The sequence below is a fragment of the Mugil cephalus genome, chromosome 12 (assembly GCF_022458985.1).
Source record: "Mugil cephalus isolate CIBA_MC_2020 chromosome 12, CIBA_Mcephalus_1.1, whole genome shotgun sequence".
NCBI lineage: Eukaryota > Metazoa > Chordata > Actinopteri > Mugiliformes > Mugilidae > Mugil > Mugil cephalus.
In genome coordinates, this window is record NC_061781.1 from 17,920,743 (window position 1) to 17,939,249 (window position 18,507).

Here is an 18,507-nt window from a genome sequence, read left to right on the forward strand (position 1 = left end):
TGGAGCCCTCGGTCGCCATGTTGGGTGAGCTTTGCTCCGCCCACACTCTAGCTGGTCTCGTTAAGGCGGAGCTAAAGCAGACTGGACGTTTAGACCCGCCCACCCAACTCTCCGCCACCTGTTAGCTCAGGCTACTGCCAGTCACTCAAAGCGCCCTTAATTATGCAGAATTTTAAACCTTAACCAAAAAATAAACGACTGAGTTAGGAACAAATTCACTCCTAGTACAGTTGTCATGAATAGTAAAATAAACTATTGAGACCAAAATCGTTTTTTTGTACTGGGCTGTAAACATGTTTAATATCGCTGTAAAGTAGGGTTCCTCTGATGGAAAGGTTCTGCGGGCAATGGAGTAGGTTGTAGGTGGACCTGATCGGCAAACTTTAAGGTTAACATGTATTTAAGAAAATTAAAATTTGGCAGGGAAATTAAAAATATATATACAAAAAATATCTAATCAACCAAAGATTTTGTGACCCTCCCTGTAGGGGTCCGTGGAGATACTGCATGGGGGTCGCAAGACCCACAGGTTGAAGACCAATGCTGCGGGGTGTTTCTCCTGAAGAGAAGGAGGAGGGTCAAACCATTTCTGGATGTTGGTTTTTAACTCCAGTTTCAGGATGGTTGTCCAGGTGATGTCACACAGTTTCAGAGGCCACATATATATAATGTAAACTGGTAACACCAAACCTTGAATTTCCCTGATAGGAGGGACTGGTTTGTTTCAGAGATATGTTTTGGAGAAAAAAAAATGGTTTGCCAACAAATGAAATATGATAAATTATAATATATCATCGCCTTCATAAAATAATGACCTATGTCACTTTTTTTGACACAATGATTAAAAAAAGAAAAAAATAAGAAAAATGCCCCAAAGCATCTCTTTCTGTTGCTGGCCATCTCTTGTAAAATTGCCTACATCCTCAGTCAGTTGATCAGATTATGTGGTGTTACCCCCTGTGGTATCCTCCAGACTGCAAGAATCAGGCCATAGCATCTTGCAAGCTTGATGAGGTCCTGGAACTGAATAGATCTTACTTCATTAGCATCAGACCAGACAAATGAGCTGCATGTGCATGACATGTGGGCTCCTCAGTTTAGCAATGAAGGCAAGGTCCATTTCAAGCTGTCCTTCTCAGAAGGCTCTGCATGGGAAGCACCGGCACAGAGGGAACAGGTGCCAAAAGAGCCGATAGCATGAATAAGAATGTTTCCATGTGCCCTGCCAATCAATGAGAGAGAGTTCCAGGACCTCCAGTCAATTAAACATGTCGTGCCTGTCCAGTGTCATCACTTTATTGGCATTTTGCCAACTTAATGGGAATCAGTCAAAAACCTAGAAAAGAAGAGTTGAAGGGAGGGGAAGATTTAAAATGATTAAGTCAAAATTAACATTTATTCTTCCCATGTTACATGATTGACAGACATTGTGATTATCAGTCATTTATTGTTGTAACTTTTTTGAAAGTGAAATTAATAATAAATATCACATATTCAATATTTAGTTCCATTTTGTTTGTGTGTTTTCTGTAAAACCTGAAAAATTAGTTTAATCCACTTTGTGTTTAAACTATTATGAACTTATAATTAAATAATATGTTTTATTTGATTTTAATATGTATTTCTTTATTATTTTTTTCCTCCCCGCATCTTTGTACCCGCTCATTTGGGACACGCCGGACCGAAAAAGTAACAGCCATGTATCAACCAATCATATTGGAGGCCTGATCGGGCGGACCAATGGGGAGACAGGGAAATGAATAGCCCCGCCCATAGCGCGGTAGGTTGCGTCGACGGTAAAGTGACCTAGTCGTGTGGGTCAGGGAGAAGCTACTGAGAAGCTAGCACCGGTAGCGGCTCATGGTCATAGTGCTGCAGGGAGAAGGTCGATAGTAGGACAGCAGCATCCTCTTCTCTCCTTACCTCAAGCTTCCGTGTTGTCTGTGTGCTTCATGCAAAAGACACAAAGCCAAACGCTTTTTAAATTCCGTGGATTTTAAAGAAATATACGTAGGTTGCCAACCGCTTAGCGAGCTAGCTTCAAGTTTAAGTGTCTTCTTCTTCTCCTCTGAACATCTACAATCATGGCTGCGCTGAGAGCGTCTTATCACAGGATTTTGGACCGGATCGAGCACATACTGCCCGCCAAACTGAGGCCTCTGTACAACCACCCAGCAGGTAAAACAGTAGTAGTTGATCTTCCTGACTAGCAGGTTGGGGCTTTTGTTTGCGGTGATGGTGTTGGGAGATGGTGTGGATGTGTAGTAGAGTACAGCCCTTCAGGGGAACAACAACAACGACACACATCAGCTCATGTCCTAACCTGAAGTCAGAGCTGTACTAATGAGTACGTGTTTCTGTTGGGAGTCCATAATCTCTCAACCAACTCCAGCAGAGCAGCTAAGTCTGTGGACAAGAGTTTATGACAGGGAGAGTGTTGCTGTCTGAGCCTGAAGTGTTACTCATCTCAAGTTTACTGTGTTATTTCTTAAACATTGGGATCAAATTTACTCCAAAACTGCAACTACTCATAAACCCTCGACTGCCAGTTTTAATGCAGCTCCATCAACTCGTGTAAAGACATTACAAATCCAGGAAACGGTGACTGTTTGTTGCACAATACACCAACTTTACCAAACATCAGGGACGGCACTTTCAATGAATGCATTGAAATCTAACCCTCCCTCCTTTCAGATTTAGTCGAGGGCTGTTGTATTAGATTGCATTTGTTTTTGTTGGTGCACCCAATAAACTGGTTTTCATTCACAGGAAAGTTTTCTTAAATAAGGTGTTTTGCCGAGGGTTTTCTGCTTCAATGGGGATATTAAATCGGTCACTGGTGCAATAATAAAAATTAGTTTTCATTCACGGGAAAGCTTTTCTCTGCTGGCTCCTCTTTCGGTAGGATTATTATTTGGTCTGAGAAATAAGAAGTTCCTGTCACAGGAGCTCAGAGCCCAAAGTGACATTATCAGACGTCTTGTTTTGTTCAGTTAACAGTATGAAGCTTCATTTCTTCATGCGGCGCTTGTTTTAAATAGTACGTAAACAGCAAGGCCTCAGAGACTCTGATGTTAACTGAGATGAATAGCGGACGTCACTGGGAACTCTCTGGTCTCTGTTTTGTCTGTGAAAGGTTACTGGAGCTTGAGTTGTCAAGGACAACTTTTCTGACCAGGTACGAAAGGGGCGGCAACAAACGGCAACTCCCTCGGAGATGATTTGCAGTGACACGCGGCCTACTTTTTGTTTAGCCTTCAGTATTGGTTCAGGCTGCTGATTACAGACCAGCAGTTTGTTGCTCCTCTGCTGCAGCTGGTTAATGTGTGAGTGTCTCCAGTGGCTCGGGGGCATTGGACGCTTCTGTTTCTCACATACTCCTTGAACCTCGATTGTCTGGTTTTTTACTTAGATCTTGAGAAGCCTGACAGGTATTTCGACCGTCTCACACGGAGAGAGAAGAGTTTCCCAGTCACACAATATCAGTGCGCTTATAAACTAGAACTAGCTGCGTCGTCCTGTTCTTATATTTTGTGTGGGTGCATTGCAACATCCTGAAGCCAAGAGTGCATGAAGTTCACTGTGGTGGTGGTGGTGTATGGGAGCAGCTCAAAGGTATCACCATAAAAATAGCAAAGAATCAAGCTGCACTTAACCTACACAACACGTGGTATTTTTGTTGTGTCAATAAAACGCATACGGATTTATTGCACTGTGGAAGGTTTTGTGTTAACTTGAAGAGTGTAATAGGATTTGTTTGATGTATCGACTATCCAGGACAATACAATTTCGATTTTCTTGGTGCAGGTTAATAAGTTGTGTTTTGTGACCAACATACAACATTTTACAATATGAAAACAATCGACTTTTTAGTTATTTCTGTAAGTGTTGTGCATACAGCAACGGATACGGTTGACTTTAGACAGAACCCAGATCATGAATCCAGGTTAGGGTTAGAGAAAGCACTAAGGCCGGTCAGGCAGAGATGCAGCAGATGTGAGCAAATAGATTTGTTCATACATGTATCTGGATAAAAACACATGCAACATGATAAAGAAAAGTGCATGACACGAGGAGATCGATAATACATGGGACACTGATAATGGGTGGAGAAAAGTCTCACATTTTTCTTCCTTCTCCAAAGTTCACGACACAGATCAAATAAAAATCTTTTGTTGCCTTTGCTCAGCCTTAGTCTAGAAATAGGTCCATTCATCATCGGGCCCGTTCGATGGTCGCTAACAATCAGAAAGACGCTAATGGAAAACCTTCGAGGCTAAACTAAATGGTGTAACGTCCTTGTCGTGTCTCTCTTTCTTCTCTTTCTCCTCCAGGTCCCAAAACAGTGTTCTTCTGGGCCCCGATGTTTAAATGGGTATGTGCACTTTTCAAAAAACGTACAGGTTAGACGAGATGCTAAGGACAGACCATCGGGTTTGTGTGGAACAATAATAATAATAATAATAATAATAATAATAATAATAATGATAACCTTTATTTAACAAGGTTTGTCTCGTTGAGGGTAGGATAGCAGCAGCACATAACAGTATAAAAAAATCTATTAAAACAAAAAATAAGAAACGAGACAAAGACAAACTCGAGCCAAATGGTCAAATTAAACTATACTACTAACTTTTGCAGGGATGGGAGATATGGGGACGTAGAAGACATAAAGAATTAAACCTGCGCGTACACCAGTTAAGACGGCTTCGTTGCAGTAACGACGTCACTGGTCTCTTCTCTCTTCTAGGGTCTGGTGTTCGCTGGATTGGCTGATATGACTCGACCAGCAGATAAACTCAGTATGTCCCAGTCTGGAGTGCTGACGGCCACAGGTGAGATGACGTTTAAAATGCATCTATGAGCGATGGGCTCTTACTTCCTGTTTTATGAACGTAAATAATATCGGTATTGATTTGTAATTATCATCCACTCTTTTTTGCAGATTCCTAATGCTGCAATAATTGTACTTGTAACCTAGAATTATTCACTTATTAGCTGTTAGTCCAACAAGAATTTGACCGATATGTGCTAAAGGTCACCTGTTGCGTCTACTTTTGCAATGTGTTTCTTCAAACAAATCTTATCTGTGACTTCTGTTGGCAAAACATAGACTGTGTTCTCATGATTAACACGCGTGCATAACTGTCTATTCCTGCTCCTCCTCCTCATCCAGGCCTGATCTGGTCCAGATATTCATTGGTTATTATCCCGAAGAACTGGAACCTGTTCGCTGTCAACTTCTTTGTGGGCAGCGCTGGGGCCTCTCAGCTGTACAGGATCTGGAGGTGTGTGTGTGTTTGTGAATTTACAGTAGTTACTTGACCTAAATGACTCCACTACAACCTTTTTAATGATCACTTATTTTAAATACGGTAAGATAAGCGCACAGTAGCTTTCTGTTAAGTGTGTGTACGTCGCTAATTGCTGATATGAAAGCATGGCAACAAATTAATGTTTGACTAAATAGTGAATTATCAATGTGCAGTAGTTTTCATGTGTGTTATGTTTGCCAATGCCATTGTTTTTTTGTTTTATTATTATTATAACCTTTAGAGTTTTCTGCCAAGATTACACAAAAAATCCAAATTCACATAAAAATTATTATCATACTCATCAAATATTTGCCATCTACAGCCAGATGCGCTTTCCTTCAAGTCATTTAACATTTTATTGGGACCACCTCCCTGAGATGTAGCTGATTTTACAACTGATTTTTAAAGAGAGGGAGCAGAAACACCATGTTCCTAGTTCAGTTCAGACTTCAGGGACAAATATTAGGAACTGGTCTTGCGAGCAGAGACATTAACTTCCTGTAGTTAATTTGCAGGAGGTAGATGTGTGTCTAAAATGAAAGTAGAGCAAGAATAAACGTCTAAATATGAGCATATGGGTGCACAAAGCAGACCCTGGTACATTATACAGTGAGTTATGCATTTAAAAGTCTTAAAAACTCAGTATACGGTCGTAGACAGTATTCACTACTAAGCGTTATTGGGCCTTAAAGAAGTTTTGTACAGTGAATTGTAACAATATAAAGAAAACTCTTCTAACTAACTCACCGTTGTACTCCACCATTCATGAAATTGCCAAAAAATGTATCACACGGTTGTTAATATACCACAAGAGGGGACGGCTCATGTGGACGTAACCCTGCGCGACCGACCCTCTGGTGTGTCGTATTAAACCGGTCCCACTGACAACATGGACGTTAGCTCTCCAAATAGGACAGTTTAAACTGAGGCGGAATAATTTTGTCTTCAAATGACGTTTACTGTGTTCACAAATAGACCTCCTGGCTACTACATGGAAGGTTTGGTACTCGACACATAAGTTCTTTTTGAAGGCAGCAGGTGTATTAACAGCCTGTACAGACAATGGTCGATTTATTTGACCACAAACTTCATCAAAAGGCGTCTCGGATGTTACCTGGATGTTTGGCTACCAATATCCACATATTATAACTGTTTTCTTACAAAATATATGGTTTTCTCTGTACGTTTTAAAGGTTTAAGACAATAAATTAAGTATTACTTTAGTGGATTAATAAAAATTTACATTTTACACATTTTCTTGCTGCTCATTGCTTTATCATAGAGCCACCTGATATTAAAACGTGTCTGCTGTCCATCTCTAATGCACCCTAACTCTGTAGAGTCATCAGAGAACTTCTGCCCTGTGTTAATTTAGAGAAACATACAAAGTTCAAAGAAAAAACTCAAACCCTGGAAGTGTCCATTTCAGGATTTGTTTCATGAGCCGTTGTGATCTAAAAGCAACCAGTTAGCAAAGACAGTATGTCGTCTGACAATATTGACACCATTTGTTTTTCTCTTCTTCCCTTTTAGGCACAAGCAGGACATGAAGGCACAGGCTAAACAGGAAGCAGAGTCCTGAGGCTTTGGTTCCTGTGGCCAACATAAAGGGAGACTCTCATCATCTCTACATCACACCATCCTGTCTCCATAACACACCCATGCCATAACCATTGTTTGTTCTACCACATTAAGCCTGTTGGCCCTGTTGGAAATATGCACTTTTCCTTAAGTTTCAGATTTCCTCAGGGTGAAATAAATAAATAAAAAAAAAAAAAAAAAGTTTTTTAACTTTAGTCAACACGCACTCAAGAATGGTGGTCATCAACGCACAAATACTATTTGTTCGACAAGTTGTATGATTGTACAGTGTTTAATTTAACATCATGCTTTATTTATATATATATATATATATATATATATATATATATATATATATATATATATATACACATATATAATATCATGTACCAGCAGGTTCTAGTTTTTCTTCCATCATCTGTTTTCAGGTGTAGCAATCAGTACCTCAACTGTTCCCGAATACATGTAACTCATGGATTTTCGTTGGAAGTGGTTTAAGGAATGTTTCCGAATGAAATTACGCAGAATGTCACATACACGTACATTTACATATTTAAAATTTGTCCAGTCATCTGTACCTCATCGGTTATTAAATCATAATTGATTATCGTGTAATGATTCCTTCCATTTTAATGGCTTTAAATGTTTTAACCTGTGAAAACAAGTCCTAATTTATGAATCGCTTGATTACGAATATTCTCTTGCAGCTTAAACTGTATAGGAAGATACCTTTGTTTCCTGATTCTATATCAGGGATATGCACTCAGCTTTTTATTGAGCCAACGAGCAACGCCGGTACTGACATACTAATGGTTTATTATTATCAGTAACCTCTGTTTAAAAGGCCTTGTTGTTCTTCAGAAGGTGTTTTATATTGTTTCTCTGTAAGAATAGTCGCTTCTTTGTCTCCGTTGTATTTATACACCACAGCCCACTGATAAATTTAGCAATAACCTGTTTTGTCACTGAACCTAACTGACTGTTTGAACAAATGGCACTTTGAGGGTTGATCATTATGGCTCTGTGGCTCTGTAATGCTAATAAATGCTCTTTAGCACCTACAGTTGATTCATAGTTTGAACATTGCTTAGTGTGGCACATTTCAGACTTAAAAGCATGATGCTGTTACCACCATGCTTCACAATAGTGTTGTTTTCCTGATGTGCAACAACCGACATTACATTTGGTCGAAAAGTTAAAAAGTTCAATCTTGGTCTCATAACACATATGATTCTAGGAGTCTGGATATGAGCAAAATGTAGATCAGGCATAACATTATGACCACCTTCCTAATAGTGTGTAGGTCTCCCTTGTGACTCATCAGAGGATGGACATGGACCTTCTGAGGGTGTACTACGGTGTCTGCCAACAGGATGTTGTTAGTTTGTGGCCTTTGGGTTCTATAGGTTGAGGGGAGGGGTCTCTGTCGATCAGATGTAGTGAATTTGAAGGCCAGCTCAACACCTTGTGCTGTTCTTCATGTTTCTTAGTTGTTCCCCGACTGTTTTTGTGTTTTGTGTGTGTCAGACTGCATTCTGCTGGGGTTGACTGCTGCTATCGAGGAGTGTTATTGTTATGGGGGGTGGGGGGGGTGGGGGTGTCTGGGTCTAGTCTAGTCTAGGGCGGTCTAAGTAACATCCACATGAATATCAGGTCCAAGTTTCCCAGCAGCACTTTGTATTTTGTCAAGACGTTCAGTGTTATTTACCTCTCCTGTCAGTGGTCATAATGTTGTGGCTGATCTGTTTCATGTCTGACATAAAAACTCATTAGTTAGTTGCTGGTGTTCTGGTATTTGTGAGTAAAACTTAATTACTTGCCTGACAAAACTATGTAAGGACATTATTTGCATTTTGCACTATTTGAAGTTCGCAGACTAAACTGACGAAGACAACACAAGATACACACAACATTAAACCGTCGTTAGCAGTAGCGCCAAATGTTGTCCAGGTGCACGGGTTTGACATTGACTATCATTTCTGAAATAGCGGAGTCAACAGTTAATGCAGGAAGCTTTGAACTCTATTTATGTCTCTGGGAACACATACTGTAGGTGTGAGCCAGTGTTTCCAGTATAAACAGAAAATCTTTTCCACAGCTCGGGACAGAAGACACGCTGGGACAAGATGGAACTTGATCGCCCCCTCTTGTTTAAGGAGTGAACTACACAGCCCCATGTACATCTGTACCAGGTATCGCCAACTCAAAACTGTTGTTCTAAGTGGGATGAGTTAAATGTAAGTTACAGATCTAATGATGCTGAACTCTTGTAGCATTTTGGACTCCCTGCCACTTCATCTGCAACTAGTTTAACTAGAGAGTTCAAGGTGAGCAACGTTTGCATTAAGCAACGAGCAAATGGGATTATAAAATTATAAATTAAAATGAAATGCTTGAGGGAATCTAGCAGAGACATCACATCAGCCGATTTCCCCCACAAAATAGACATCACCTTTATAAAATAATATCTGTATTGTTATAGTTTAGGTGACATCCACTCTTCAGCACCATCATCAAAACCTCATATCAGGTGGAATCTTCTATAAAAAAAAAAAAAAAAAAAAAAAATGGTGTTCACGCCTCCAGCAGATAGAGACATGTAGAGGCGATGCCAAGACATTTGAAAACGGTGAATATTTTTTGGCTGCACGAAAATTCAACACTTTACTAATTTGTCTCGAGCAAGACTCCATCCAGTATGTTCCCACTAAAACACCAGTTATCATTTTAAACCACAAATCACTCGAATGGTGGTTAACCAGAAAATGTTTTATTCACAACCATAAACAATGGACCAGATTTAGCGTTTTCCACCAACACGGGGTGCACTGATCTTCATGGGCTTGGCGATCTTGGGTTTCTGTGCCGTCTTGGTAGAGGCCTAAGAAAAGGGACAGACAGACAAGTTAGACAAATTTAAAACTCAATCTAGTCACTGAATAATCAGGTCAGACATCAACACTTCAGTATAGTACTGCACAGATTTAATGCAAAAGTAATCTCACCTTTGCACTTGGGGCTGCAGGCTTCTTGGCTGCCTGCTTTGCCTTCTTGGCCTCCTTGGCAGCTCTGAGAATGAAAAGAACCAAAATAAAAGGCTGCACATCTTCAAAAAAAGGATTTTTTTTATACAGGGATCTATTATTTGTGAATAAAATAATTGCAAAGAGCCAGTATAAACGAACAACAAAGCCAGTCAGACTTGTATGCGCGCTCAGCTTTGATTCTACTAAATTGATCAAACATTTAAAAATAAGAAAAAACATTAAGGTGTAAGAACTACTAATTATGTCCAGTTTAAAACGTATAAGATCAGTCCAAAATTGTCCCCAAATGACATTCTCCTGAATCGTGGATTGCAGCCATAAGCCAATAATTTTACAACAACTACTATTCAACTTCTGAGTTTTAATAGATTTGAATCAAGTCCCAAATCCGTTGAATTCAGTCTGTCCTCTTACCTGATGGCCTGCTCCCTCTGGGCCTTGCGGACCTCGGGCTTCTGGTTCCTCTTGGCCATGATCTCAGCCAGGGAGGCCCCAGTGATGGCCCTCTGGAATTTCACTGCGCGGCGGGTACGCTTCTTTGTCACCTCTTCCTGTTGAAACACAGCAAACATTTGTTAATTTACATTGACGTAATTATGATGTTTCGATATGCACTGCATGTCCATCTGCTACCCAACCATTTAGCTGATAATCTTCACTTTGGAGTTGTCTGGTTCAAATCAAAGTAAGAACAGAAACTTACAACCAAATCAAGTTATTCTAAATCTTTAGATGAAGAATTTAAATCTCCATCACAAACATCGCAACAGCTGAGTTTTAACTACAATTTTGGGAACAAGATTTCCCTTAAGAAATGCTTAGATGGGAGCAACCGGGTAAACATTACTTCATAGAAGAGTGCAATCAGTCTAACCAGAGTCAGTTTGTGTTTTCTGATAACCTCCTCATCCAGACAAAAATAAATTATTCCTCCAAACAAACATTACACCTAAGCTTTTATCAGCAACTAAACAAATACCCCAAACACTGCAGTATATTGAGGCAATCAATAGTGATGGATAATGGAGTCTGCACCTGCACAGGTTAATTTCTTGCACTGCACTTTAAATATGCTGCATGAGCTACCCGCATCCTCTTGAAATACTGCATTTACAAGCACTAATTTAAATGAAATGATTACACAGGTGATTTAGCATGTCGGAGAGTTTGGAGGCTGACCAATGGTGAGATGTCTGTAAAGACGTCAAGGGCCAGTACTATGATCTCCAGTTGTTCTATGGCTACGGGTGTTGGCGTGAGCACTGCTGCCAAGGCTGCAAAACGCAGTCCGGCAACAGCACATAACACAGACTAACACCGTGCACACCATTCACCTGTAGCCAATTTAGCATGTGGAAACTTAAACATGTGGCCTAAACAGAAACTCAGATCCATCCTAACTTTAGATTATAACATGTGCTACTTTAAAAACCTGCAACGCATAACAGTTTCTCAATCACTTTCTCAAAAAGTGACAGCTGGACCAAGAAATTCAGCTTTTGACAGGCCCAAACTGCTCAGTATGTCAATACGAACTTAAAACCAAACATGTGAGTATATTTTATTTTCACACACAGGCAGATGTTACTTACAGACTGGCCCTTCTTGTGCTTGCGTCTGTACAGCACAGTCCAGTTGATCTGTCTGGGGTTCCTCTTGGCCAGGAAGGCAGACTCACACTTGGCGTTCAAGAACTGGAACACCTAAAAAAGACAAAAAAAACAAAAACAAAACACAAATTACTCATTAACAATTACAGTTGTGTCCAAAACCACTCCATCCTGCATGCATTTAATACAATTGTTTACCCCAGTGGTAAGCAATAATAAATAATTGTAAACACTGACTAGAGTTCTTGCATGAGTGTTATTGTATCCCTTCTTTATATTTAATGGTGAAACATGTATAAAACACAATTTTGTACAGGGTCCTACTCACTGGAAACAAGCATTTAATGGTACATGTTCAAGTAATAGATTTGCCAATGTGTGTACTGACACTAGTTTTGACGTTAAGTCTGTAGGCTGCGAAAATATGTGTAAAATATCAATAAACTGAGATACAAGTCAACGTTATCTTGTTTAGTTGCTAGTTGACTATGATAGCAGCTAATGTTAGCAAGCTACATGCGATTCAACGTAGCGAACTGGGCCTGTTCCAGAGAGGAGTTTGGGCTGTTATTATATGCGTTAGATTGAGTTTAGAGCTAATAATATGTATTTAATCCGGTATATTGTACTTCACACTGTATATGGAGACAAAACGAGTAAAGACCGGCGTCAGCCTTAGCTAAATTGTTACCTTTCCGTCTATCCTGGCGTATCGGCGGCCATGGCCGGGGTATATTTTATACCCGCTGAAACTGCACAAGTCGACCCTGAAAACGACAAATATAAGACATCACTGACACAGAAGTATACACAGATCTCATTAATGCCAATAGCATCTTTATAATGTTTATTTAAGAGTTTAGATGACACTTGATAGTATTCCATACACTCACTTCATGATGGCTACGAGAGGGCGCAAAACCGGAAAGAAAGATGACGGATGCGGAAACTGAATTGTGGGAAACGACCCGAACAATAGTTATGAATTAACAAACGGTAATTTAAAAAAAAATAAGTCAGTCAAATATGTTTTCGTACGTTTTAAGCAACGTAACCCATACATTTTATTTAGATTTTTTTTTATTTTTAACCAAATGAATACTTTTGTTAAGCACCGCGACGTCATCGCGACGTCAGAGTCTGACGGTTGCCTAGCAAACGTATCAGGAACTGATGATCAAACTACTTTCTGAATAAATAACTGCAAAGTAAAGCGGGAGAATTTTTACTAATTAAATAAATAAAACATAACATAACTTCCGGGATTTTAATTTCGTATAAGTTATTCACCATCTTATTATTTCTTTAATAAAACCAAGCTGGCGGGTTTCAACAACCTTAGCGCGCTCTGGGAAAATGTAGTCTTTTCGTAGGCCAAGGATACAGCGCGTTTAGGAGAAAGGCAGCTCGTTTGAACTACATTTCCCTCAGAAGCCTCTGTTACGCAGTTTGACAAGTCACGGACGTTACTTGTGTTTCACTACAGCTAACAGAGGAGTTGGCTAATGATAGGTGTTGCCTGGACCGACAGGATGGGTGTATCGGATTTACAGGTTGATACAAATGCTGGTAAGTGGCCGTCTGGTTGTTCTGACCAGAAAAACACCACCGTTTGTTCAAAACTAGCCGTTTTGAGGACGTTTATTGTCGGCTGACGTTAGCTGATCGCTGCAGAGTACTGTCGGTCAGCTGGTTCACCTTAAATGCAGACACAACCATCCTATTTCAGTCCTTTGTCTCAGCTAATTTACAGATTGTGACGTACATAATTTGCAGTTTCAGTTTATTTTTGTGGCGTTTGTATGTTCAGCAGTTCTTGGTAGATATACGATGGCAGCAGCAACGTTAGAGTTGCAGCATAATTTGAAACACTGCGCATAGATTAGGGCAACATTATTTTATTTTCTTACATGAAAAATCTTCAAACATGATTATTCACAACTAGGCAGTACTTAGAGGCTTGCTCATCCTAAATAAATCAACAGCATGACGTGTTGAAGCATGGCTGGAGATACCTCGAGTTTTGAATTAGTAAAGCTTCAAAAGCACTGGATCCTACAATCCCCACAATGCAACTCAGTTCCCCACATTTCCAAACTCTATGCCAGTTTATAATTCACGTTACCCCGTCACTGTTAGTTGTGTGGGTAAACACAAGTCCAGCCCTTGAGTTTAATGTTTTCCTTTATTCTACCAGGGCCTGTGGTGGACCTGTCAGCTCGGGGGATGCAGAAGCTGGACCCCAGTTTCATGTGCTCCGAGGACACTCACACTCTCATCCTGGACCGCAACAACATCATGAAGCTGGACCACCTGGAAAGGAGCCCGGGCCTTCAGCAGGTAACGGAGCCTGTGAAAGCCTTACTGCTTTTATTTATTTAATACTAGTCAAAATGTAGACACGTTAGTTATCTCCGTGCTTTTCCCTTTTTAGCTGTCTGTAGCCAGTAACCGTCTGGTGAGAATGATGGGGGTGTCTCGGCTGACGGAGTTGAGAGTCCTCAATCTTCCCAATAACAGCATCGGCTACATTGAGGGCCTAAGAGATCTGCCTCATCTAAAATGGCTCAACCTGTCTGGCAACAACATTAAAGTGAGGAGAAGATAGGTTCCCACATATGATTCCTGCGTCTAAAATGACAGATGTTTAACAGACTACAATGTTTTGCAGGTGATTGAGCAACTTAATAACTGTGTCTCCCTTCAACACCTGGATCTGTCTGACAATAACATATCTACCATTGGTGATCTGACTAAACTGGTGGCCTTAAAGGTTCGTAGTAACGCCTTGGAATGTGTGCTCTAACAAAAATAATGATGTTGTTGTTTTTTTTCCTTTCTTTGATGAATGTTTCTGTCAATCTTACAGACTCTTTTGCTCCATGGAAACAGCATTACAACACTGCGCACTGTTCCTGCTCACCTACCCGCTCATTTATCCATTCTCTCCCTGGCAGAAAATGAGATAAGAGATCTCAATGAGGTAATTAATATTTTCTCATATTCGATACAGCAGCATGGATCTCCTTCTACATAAAAGCTATTCATTATTGGGTGACTTGAATGTCATTTCTCTGTAGATGTCATACCTGGCACCCCTTCACGAGCTGGAGCAGCTGTCCATCATGAGCAACCCTTGTGTTATGGCGACCCCGTCGTTGCCAGGTTTTGATTATCGGCCGTACATCATGAGTTGGTGCCTGAGCCTCAAGGTCCTGGATGGCTATGTCGTGTCACAGAAAGAAGGGTGGGTGCATTCCTGTGCTTTTGCAGATTGTCAGTTGAAATCAAAACAGGAAACGTATCAAAATCTTTGACTCTCGTGTCTAATTACAGCCTCAAAGCCGAGTGGCTTTACAGTCAGGGTAAAGGCCGCTCGTATCGACCGGGGCAGCATGTTCAGCTGGTTCAGTACTTGGCCACCGTTTGCCCTCTGACCGCTTCACCAGCCCTGGAGACGGCAGAAGATGCCAAACTTGAGAAGATCCTCAGTAAACAGAGGTACAGACCTGAGCACCTCATTAAATATTAAAGATTATCATTATCCAATACCAACCTAATACATTCAGAACAGCATAGGCTGGTTACAGAAAATGGATGAAGCCAAAGTGATATCACTTGTTTGTGCGCTACCATTTTTAAGGCCCTGGGAAGTGACCATATTTGGAGTAGAGGGAGGAGCTGGGGTGGAGTGAGGGGTATATCTGACTGAGGACTCAGCCAGACAAATACCTTGTCTTCTTAACAATGGAATTATATTCAAAAGGACCATGACCATACAGATCAGAAAAAAAGATTTAAACCAACGGTGACCATTTTAGAATGGTCGTCTATACAAGTAGTTAGCATCTAGCTAGCCACTACTGCGTCACTTGTATGTCAATTAGAAGTATTTACTTGAATATTGTTGACATTTGTGTCTCAGGTTTCATCAAAGACAACTGTTGGAGGAGACCTGTGGAGGCTGTCCTTGCCCTCCTCGTCCAACTCAACTAAATGTGGACAGCCACTGTTCTTCTCATGCAGCTCCACAGGGAGGAGCCCAAGACGTGCAGGAAACCACTGCACCTGGACCAGCAGCCGCTCCATCAGTCCTGGAGAAGGGTAAGAGAACTAATTTGTCACTTTGTGGGGCATTATGTTTTTATCATGTCATGTTGTGATATAGAGCCCTCGCTTAATATCTGACTTATTTTCCGTAGAGCCAGTTGTGCAGTTTAACACCTGGGTGAGCTGCGATTCCTCTCATCCATCACTGCCCGTAGTCCGGAGCCCGAGGCTCGGAGAGGACTCCATTTATTTGGAGGATGTTCAGACGGATGAGGACAAGCTCAACAGCAGCATGCTTTCCTCAGAGTCCACCTTTATCCCCTTCACCCCTGATCTGGAGCCGCAAACGAACCGCTCTGACAGCGAGGACGAGACGGAGACGTTTGAGCCCGATTCTCTGGCTCCGAAGAGGCCGGCGCAGCCACAAAAGCACAACACGAACAAGACACACCACTTTCCCTCAGCGGACAGGCAAGAGAAGAAGACTCTTGGAGACGAAGTTACTTCCAGCTCCGCCACAACATCTGAACCGCAGGTGGGCAGAGTAAGTACGCCGCAAACCGAGACATCCCTCGAGTTCAATCAAACAACGACGACGAATGAAGCACCCAGGCAGGAGCAATCTGGCACGTGTGACTTTAAATCAAGTCTGACGGAAGCAGACAGGGCTGCAGTTAAAATACAGTCTTGGTGGAGGGGACATTTTATCCGGTGTTGTCACCCCATGGCCAAGGAGGTGCGCAGTGAAATCCGCCTGCGCAGGATGCAGGAACATATCGTCTTCCTGTCTGACAAGCTGGACATGTAAGTGGCTGACTACGTCCTGTTTTAGGTGATAGGTGTATAAATAGTAACTCCAGGCACTTACGTAAATCTGGTGTGTTTGTAGTGTTCAGAAGCAGCTTCAGGAAGAGAAACTACAACGCCTGGTTCAGGAGGAGGCCGTAAAGTTTCTTTGGAAAGAGGTCAGCGGTTTCTTTATTACACCACTTATACTATGCAACCATTCGTTCATATCCTTCCCAGTGCCCTGGAGTTTTTATGCGATCGATTCACATCCTTCCACATTTTTTTTCTGTGCAGCTCCAGTCTATGCAGCAGTGGAAGCAGTCTGTGCAGCAGCAGCTTGTAGCCGTTACCCAAGCTGCCCCCCCTGCACAGATCTCATCTCCCGGACTATGCAAGGCATCTCCACCTGTCGCCTCCAGCACCACGAACCCACCCAGCACAGACGTCTCATTTCCAGATTCTGGCTTCCAGTCGACCGGCGATCAGCAGGTAGCGCAGGACGACAGCTTCCTCAGCAGCGGGACAGCGGACTCTCTGAAGACGGTGCGGGCGCTGAGTCCCGCTCGCACCTGTTTTCCCGACGGTCCGGACAGCGCGGACTGCAGCCTGCTCGAGCAGTATCTCTCCTCTGTGCAGCAGAGGGAGGAGGAGGCCGAGGAAGGCGTCAGCGATAGAACAGAAACGCCACAGCACTCCTCGCCAGCATCACCCAGCAGGACAGCGCCAGTCAACTCCCCAACACAGAAGTCAGCAGAAACCCCTCCAGGACCTGTCTGAGAGCCCCCGCCTAATAGACATCTGTACAGAAATACTGAGTGTGTGTGTGTGTGTGTCTAGGATTGAGATGTGTGGCTCCCTCTTGAGAATTTGAACTTATCTGAACCTGCGCTCATGCTGATCACTGACCCAGATCTCATATACGAGCGCTCTTAGTTTCTGCTGATTATCGAGACTGAACCCAGAACAGATAGAAACAGAGACTTACTGTGAATGTAACATGTTTTTTTTTTATATACTTCACTACTTGAATCTGTTTTGTTATAAAAGGAAATTTTCCTCTCTGTAAAGACAATGACTGCGACGTAGTTTCAGAAGGTGTCGGTAACGTGCAAAGCAATTGTTTATTAGAGAAGGTTACGGCCTCTACAAGCATGTTGTAACCTGTTCTATTTATTAACACACACTACTTTAGATACATGTGATAAACTACAGTACGTTAGATTAGGAGTTTATGTGTACTGCACAGTTGTAACCACAGGTATGGTATCCTATCCTCTAGTGACATTCATATAGCTGATTTTTTTTGTTTGTTTGTTTGTTTTTTTTTTTACCAATTTTCAGGTTCAGGTCAAAATTACCTGATAAACAAATGTTGTAGCATCCTGACTGTAAAATGTAAATAAATCTGCAGTTATAATTTCCTAATTCCTAATTTCCTGTTTGGTTTAATACTGTGTTCACAAAAAGGTGATTTCGTGATTCTACTCAGTTGTTGTTGTGGACCGACAATTAAAATTTTATTAAGTGGTTACTAGACATTTTTCACGGCAGACACTTTGACTTGTAGCAGGGTAAAGACAGGCGTTAACAGTTGTTCAGTTCTGTTAATGATTTCCAAAACAATGCTCAGCACATGCATCCTGGAGTTAGCACAACTAAACAGAGCTCTGACATTTTAATGATATGTGTTACATTTTTGCAGTTCCTGCCCTACAAACATAAATCTCTCACAATGTCACGCAGCAAACAATGGTGGGAGATGTGCTTGGATCCTTTATTTTAGGAGAGCACTGCTACAGTACAAGTACTTCAGTACAAAAGTATTATCATCAAAATATTTTTCAAGTATCTAAAAATAGAGTACACTTCATACAGAATGGCAAATTAAGTTAGATTAGTAGCAAATTATGTTGCTACTTAAGCTACCTGAAGTATTTTTGTTCTTATTATTTGAATGGCAAATTAAGTTAAATTAGTATCAATTTATGTTGCCACTTAAGCTACCTGAAGTATTTTTCTTTATTTTTTTAATTTTTTATTTAAATGGATAATCAGAAGGTCCTGTGTGAAAATTAACAGCTAGACTTACCTGGATCTGTGACCATATGTCACATG

General features: G+C 41.3%; 3 protein-coding genes and 1 non-coding gene across 4 annotated transcripts; 2 read left to right on the top strand and 2 right to left on the bottom strand.

Moving 5' to 3' along the window:
- The first annotated feature begins 1,802 nt into the window (after positions 1-1,802).
- mpc2b (mitochondrial pyruvate carrier 2b) lies at positions 1,803-7,964 on the top strand. Its single transcript, XM_047601246.1, has 5 exons — positions 1,803-2,178; positions 4,335-4,375; positions 4,751-4,835; positions 5,177-5,288; positions 6,849-7,964. Exons 1-5 carry the CDS (start codon positions 2,085-2,087, stop codon positions 6,895-6,897), a joined length of 381 nt encoding a protein of 126 aa, XP_047457202.1. The 5' UTR covers positions 1,803-2,084; the 3' UTR covers positions 6,898-7,964.
- Positions 7,965-9,644: 1,680 nt separating this feature from the next.
- Positions 9,645-12,559, bottom strand: rpl24 (ribosomal protein L24). Its single transcript, XM_047601550.1, has 6 exons — positions 12,447-12,559; positions 12,245-12,320; positions 11,536-11,646; positions 10,358-10,494; positions 9,902-9,965; positions 9,645-9,777 (listed from the first exon to the last, which is right to left on the bottom strand). Exons 1-6 carry the CDS (start codon positions 12,449-12,451, stop codon positions 9,697-9,699), a joined length of 474 nt encoding a protein of 157 aa, XP_047457506.1. The 5' UTR covers positions 12,452-12,559; the 3' UTR covers positions 9,645-9,696.
- LOC125018298 lies at positions 11,097-11,278 on the bottom strand. Its single transcript, XR_007113931.1, has one exon. It is a non-coding gene; the product is annotated as a small nucleolar RNA SNORA23 (small nucleolar RNA).
- A 175-nt stretch (positions 12,560-12,734) lies between the features above and the next one.
- Positions 12,735-17,817, top strand: cep97 (centrosomal protein 97). Its single transcript, XM_047601549.1, has 11 exons — positions 12,735-13,122; positions 13,751-13,893; positions 13,988-14,146; positions 14,225-14,326; positions 14,423-14,536; positions 14,634-14,800; positions 14,890-15,054; positions 15,479-15,657; positions 15,756-16,407; positions 16,493-16,568; positions 16,687-17,817. Exons 1-11 carry the CDS (start codon positions 13,059-13,061, stop codon positions 17,167-17,169), a joined length of 2,304 nt encoding a protein of 767 aa, XP_047457505.1. The 5' UTR covers positions 12,735-13,058; the 3' UTR covers positions 17,170-17,817.
- Positions 17,818-18,507: the final 690 nt, after the last annotated feature.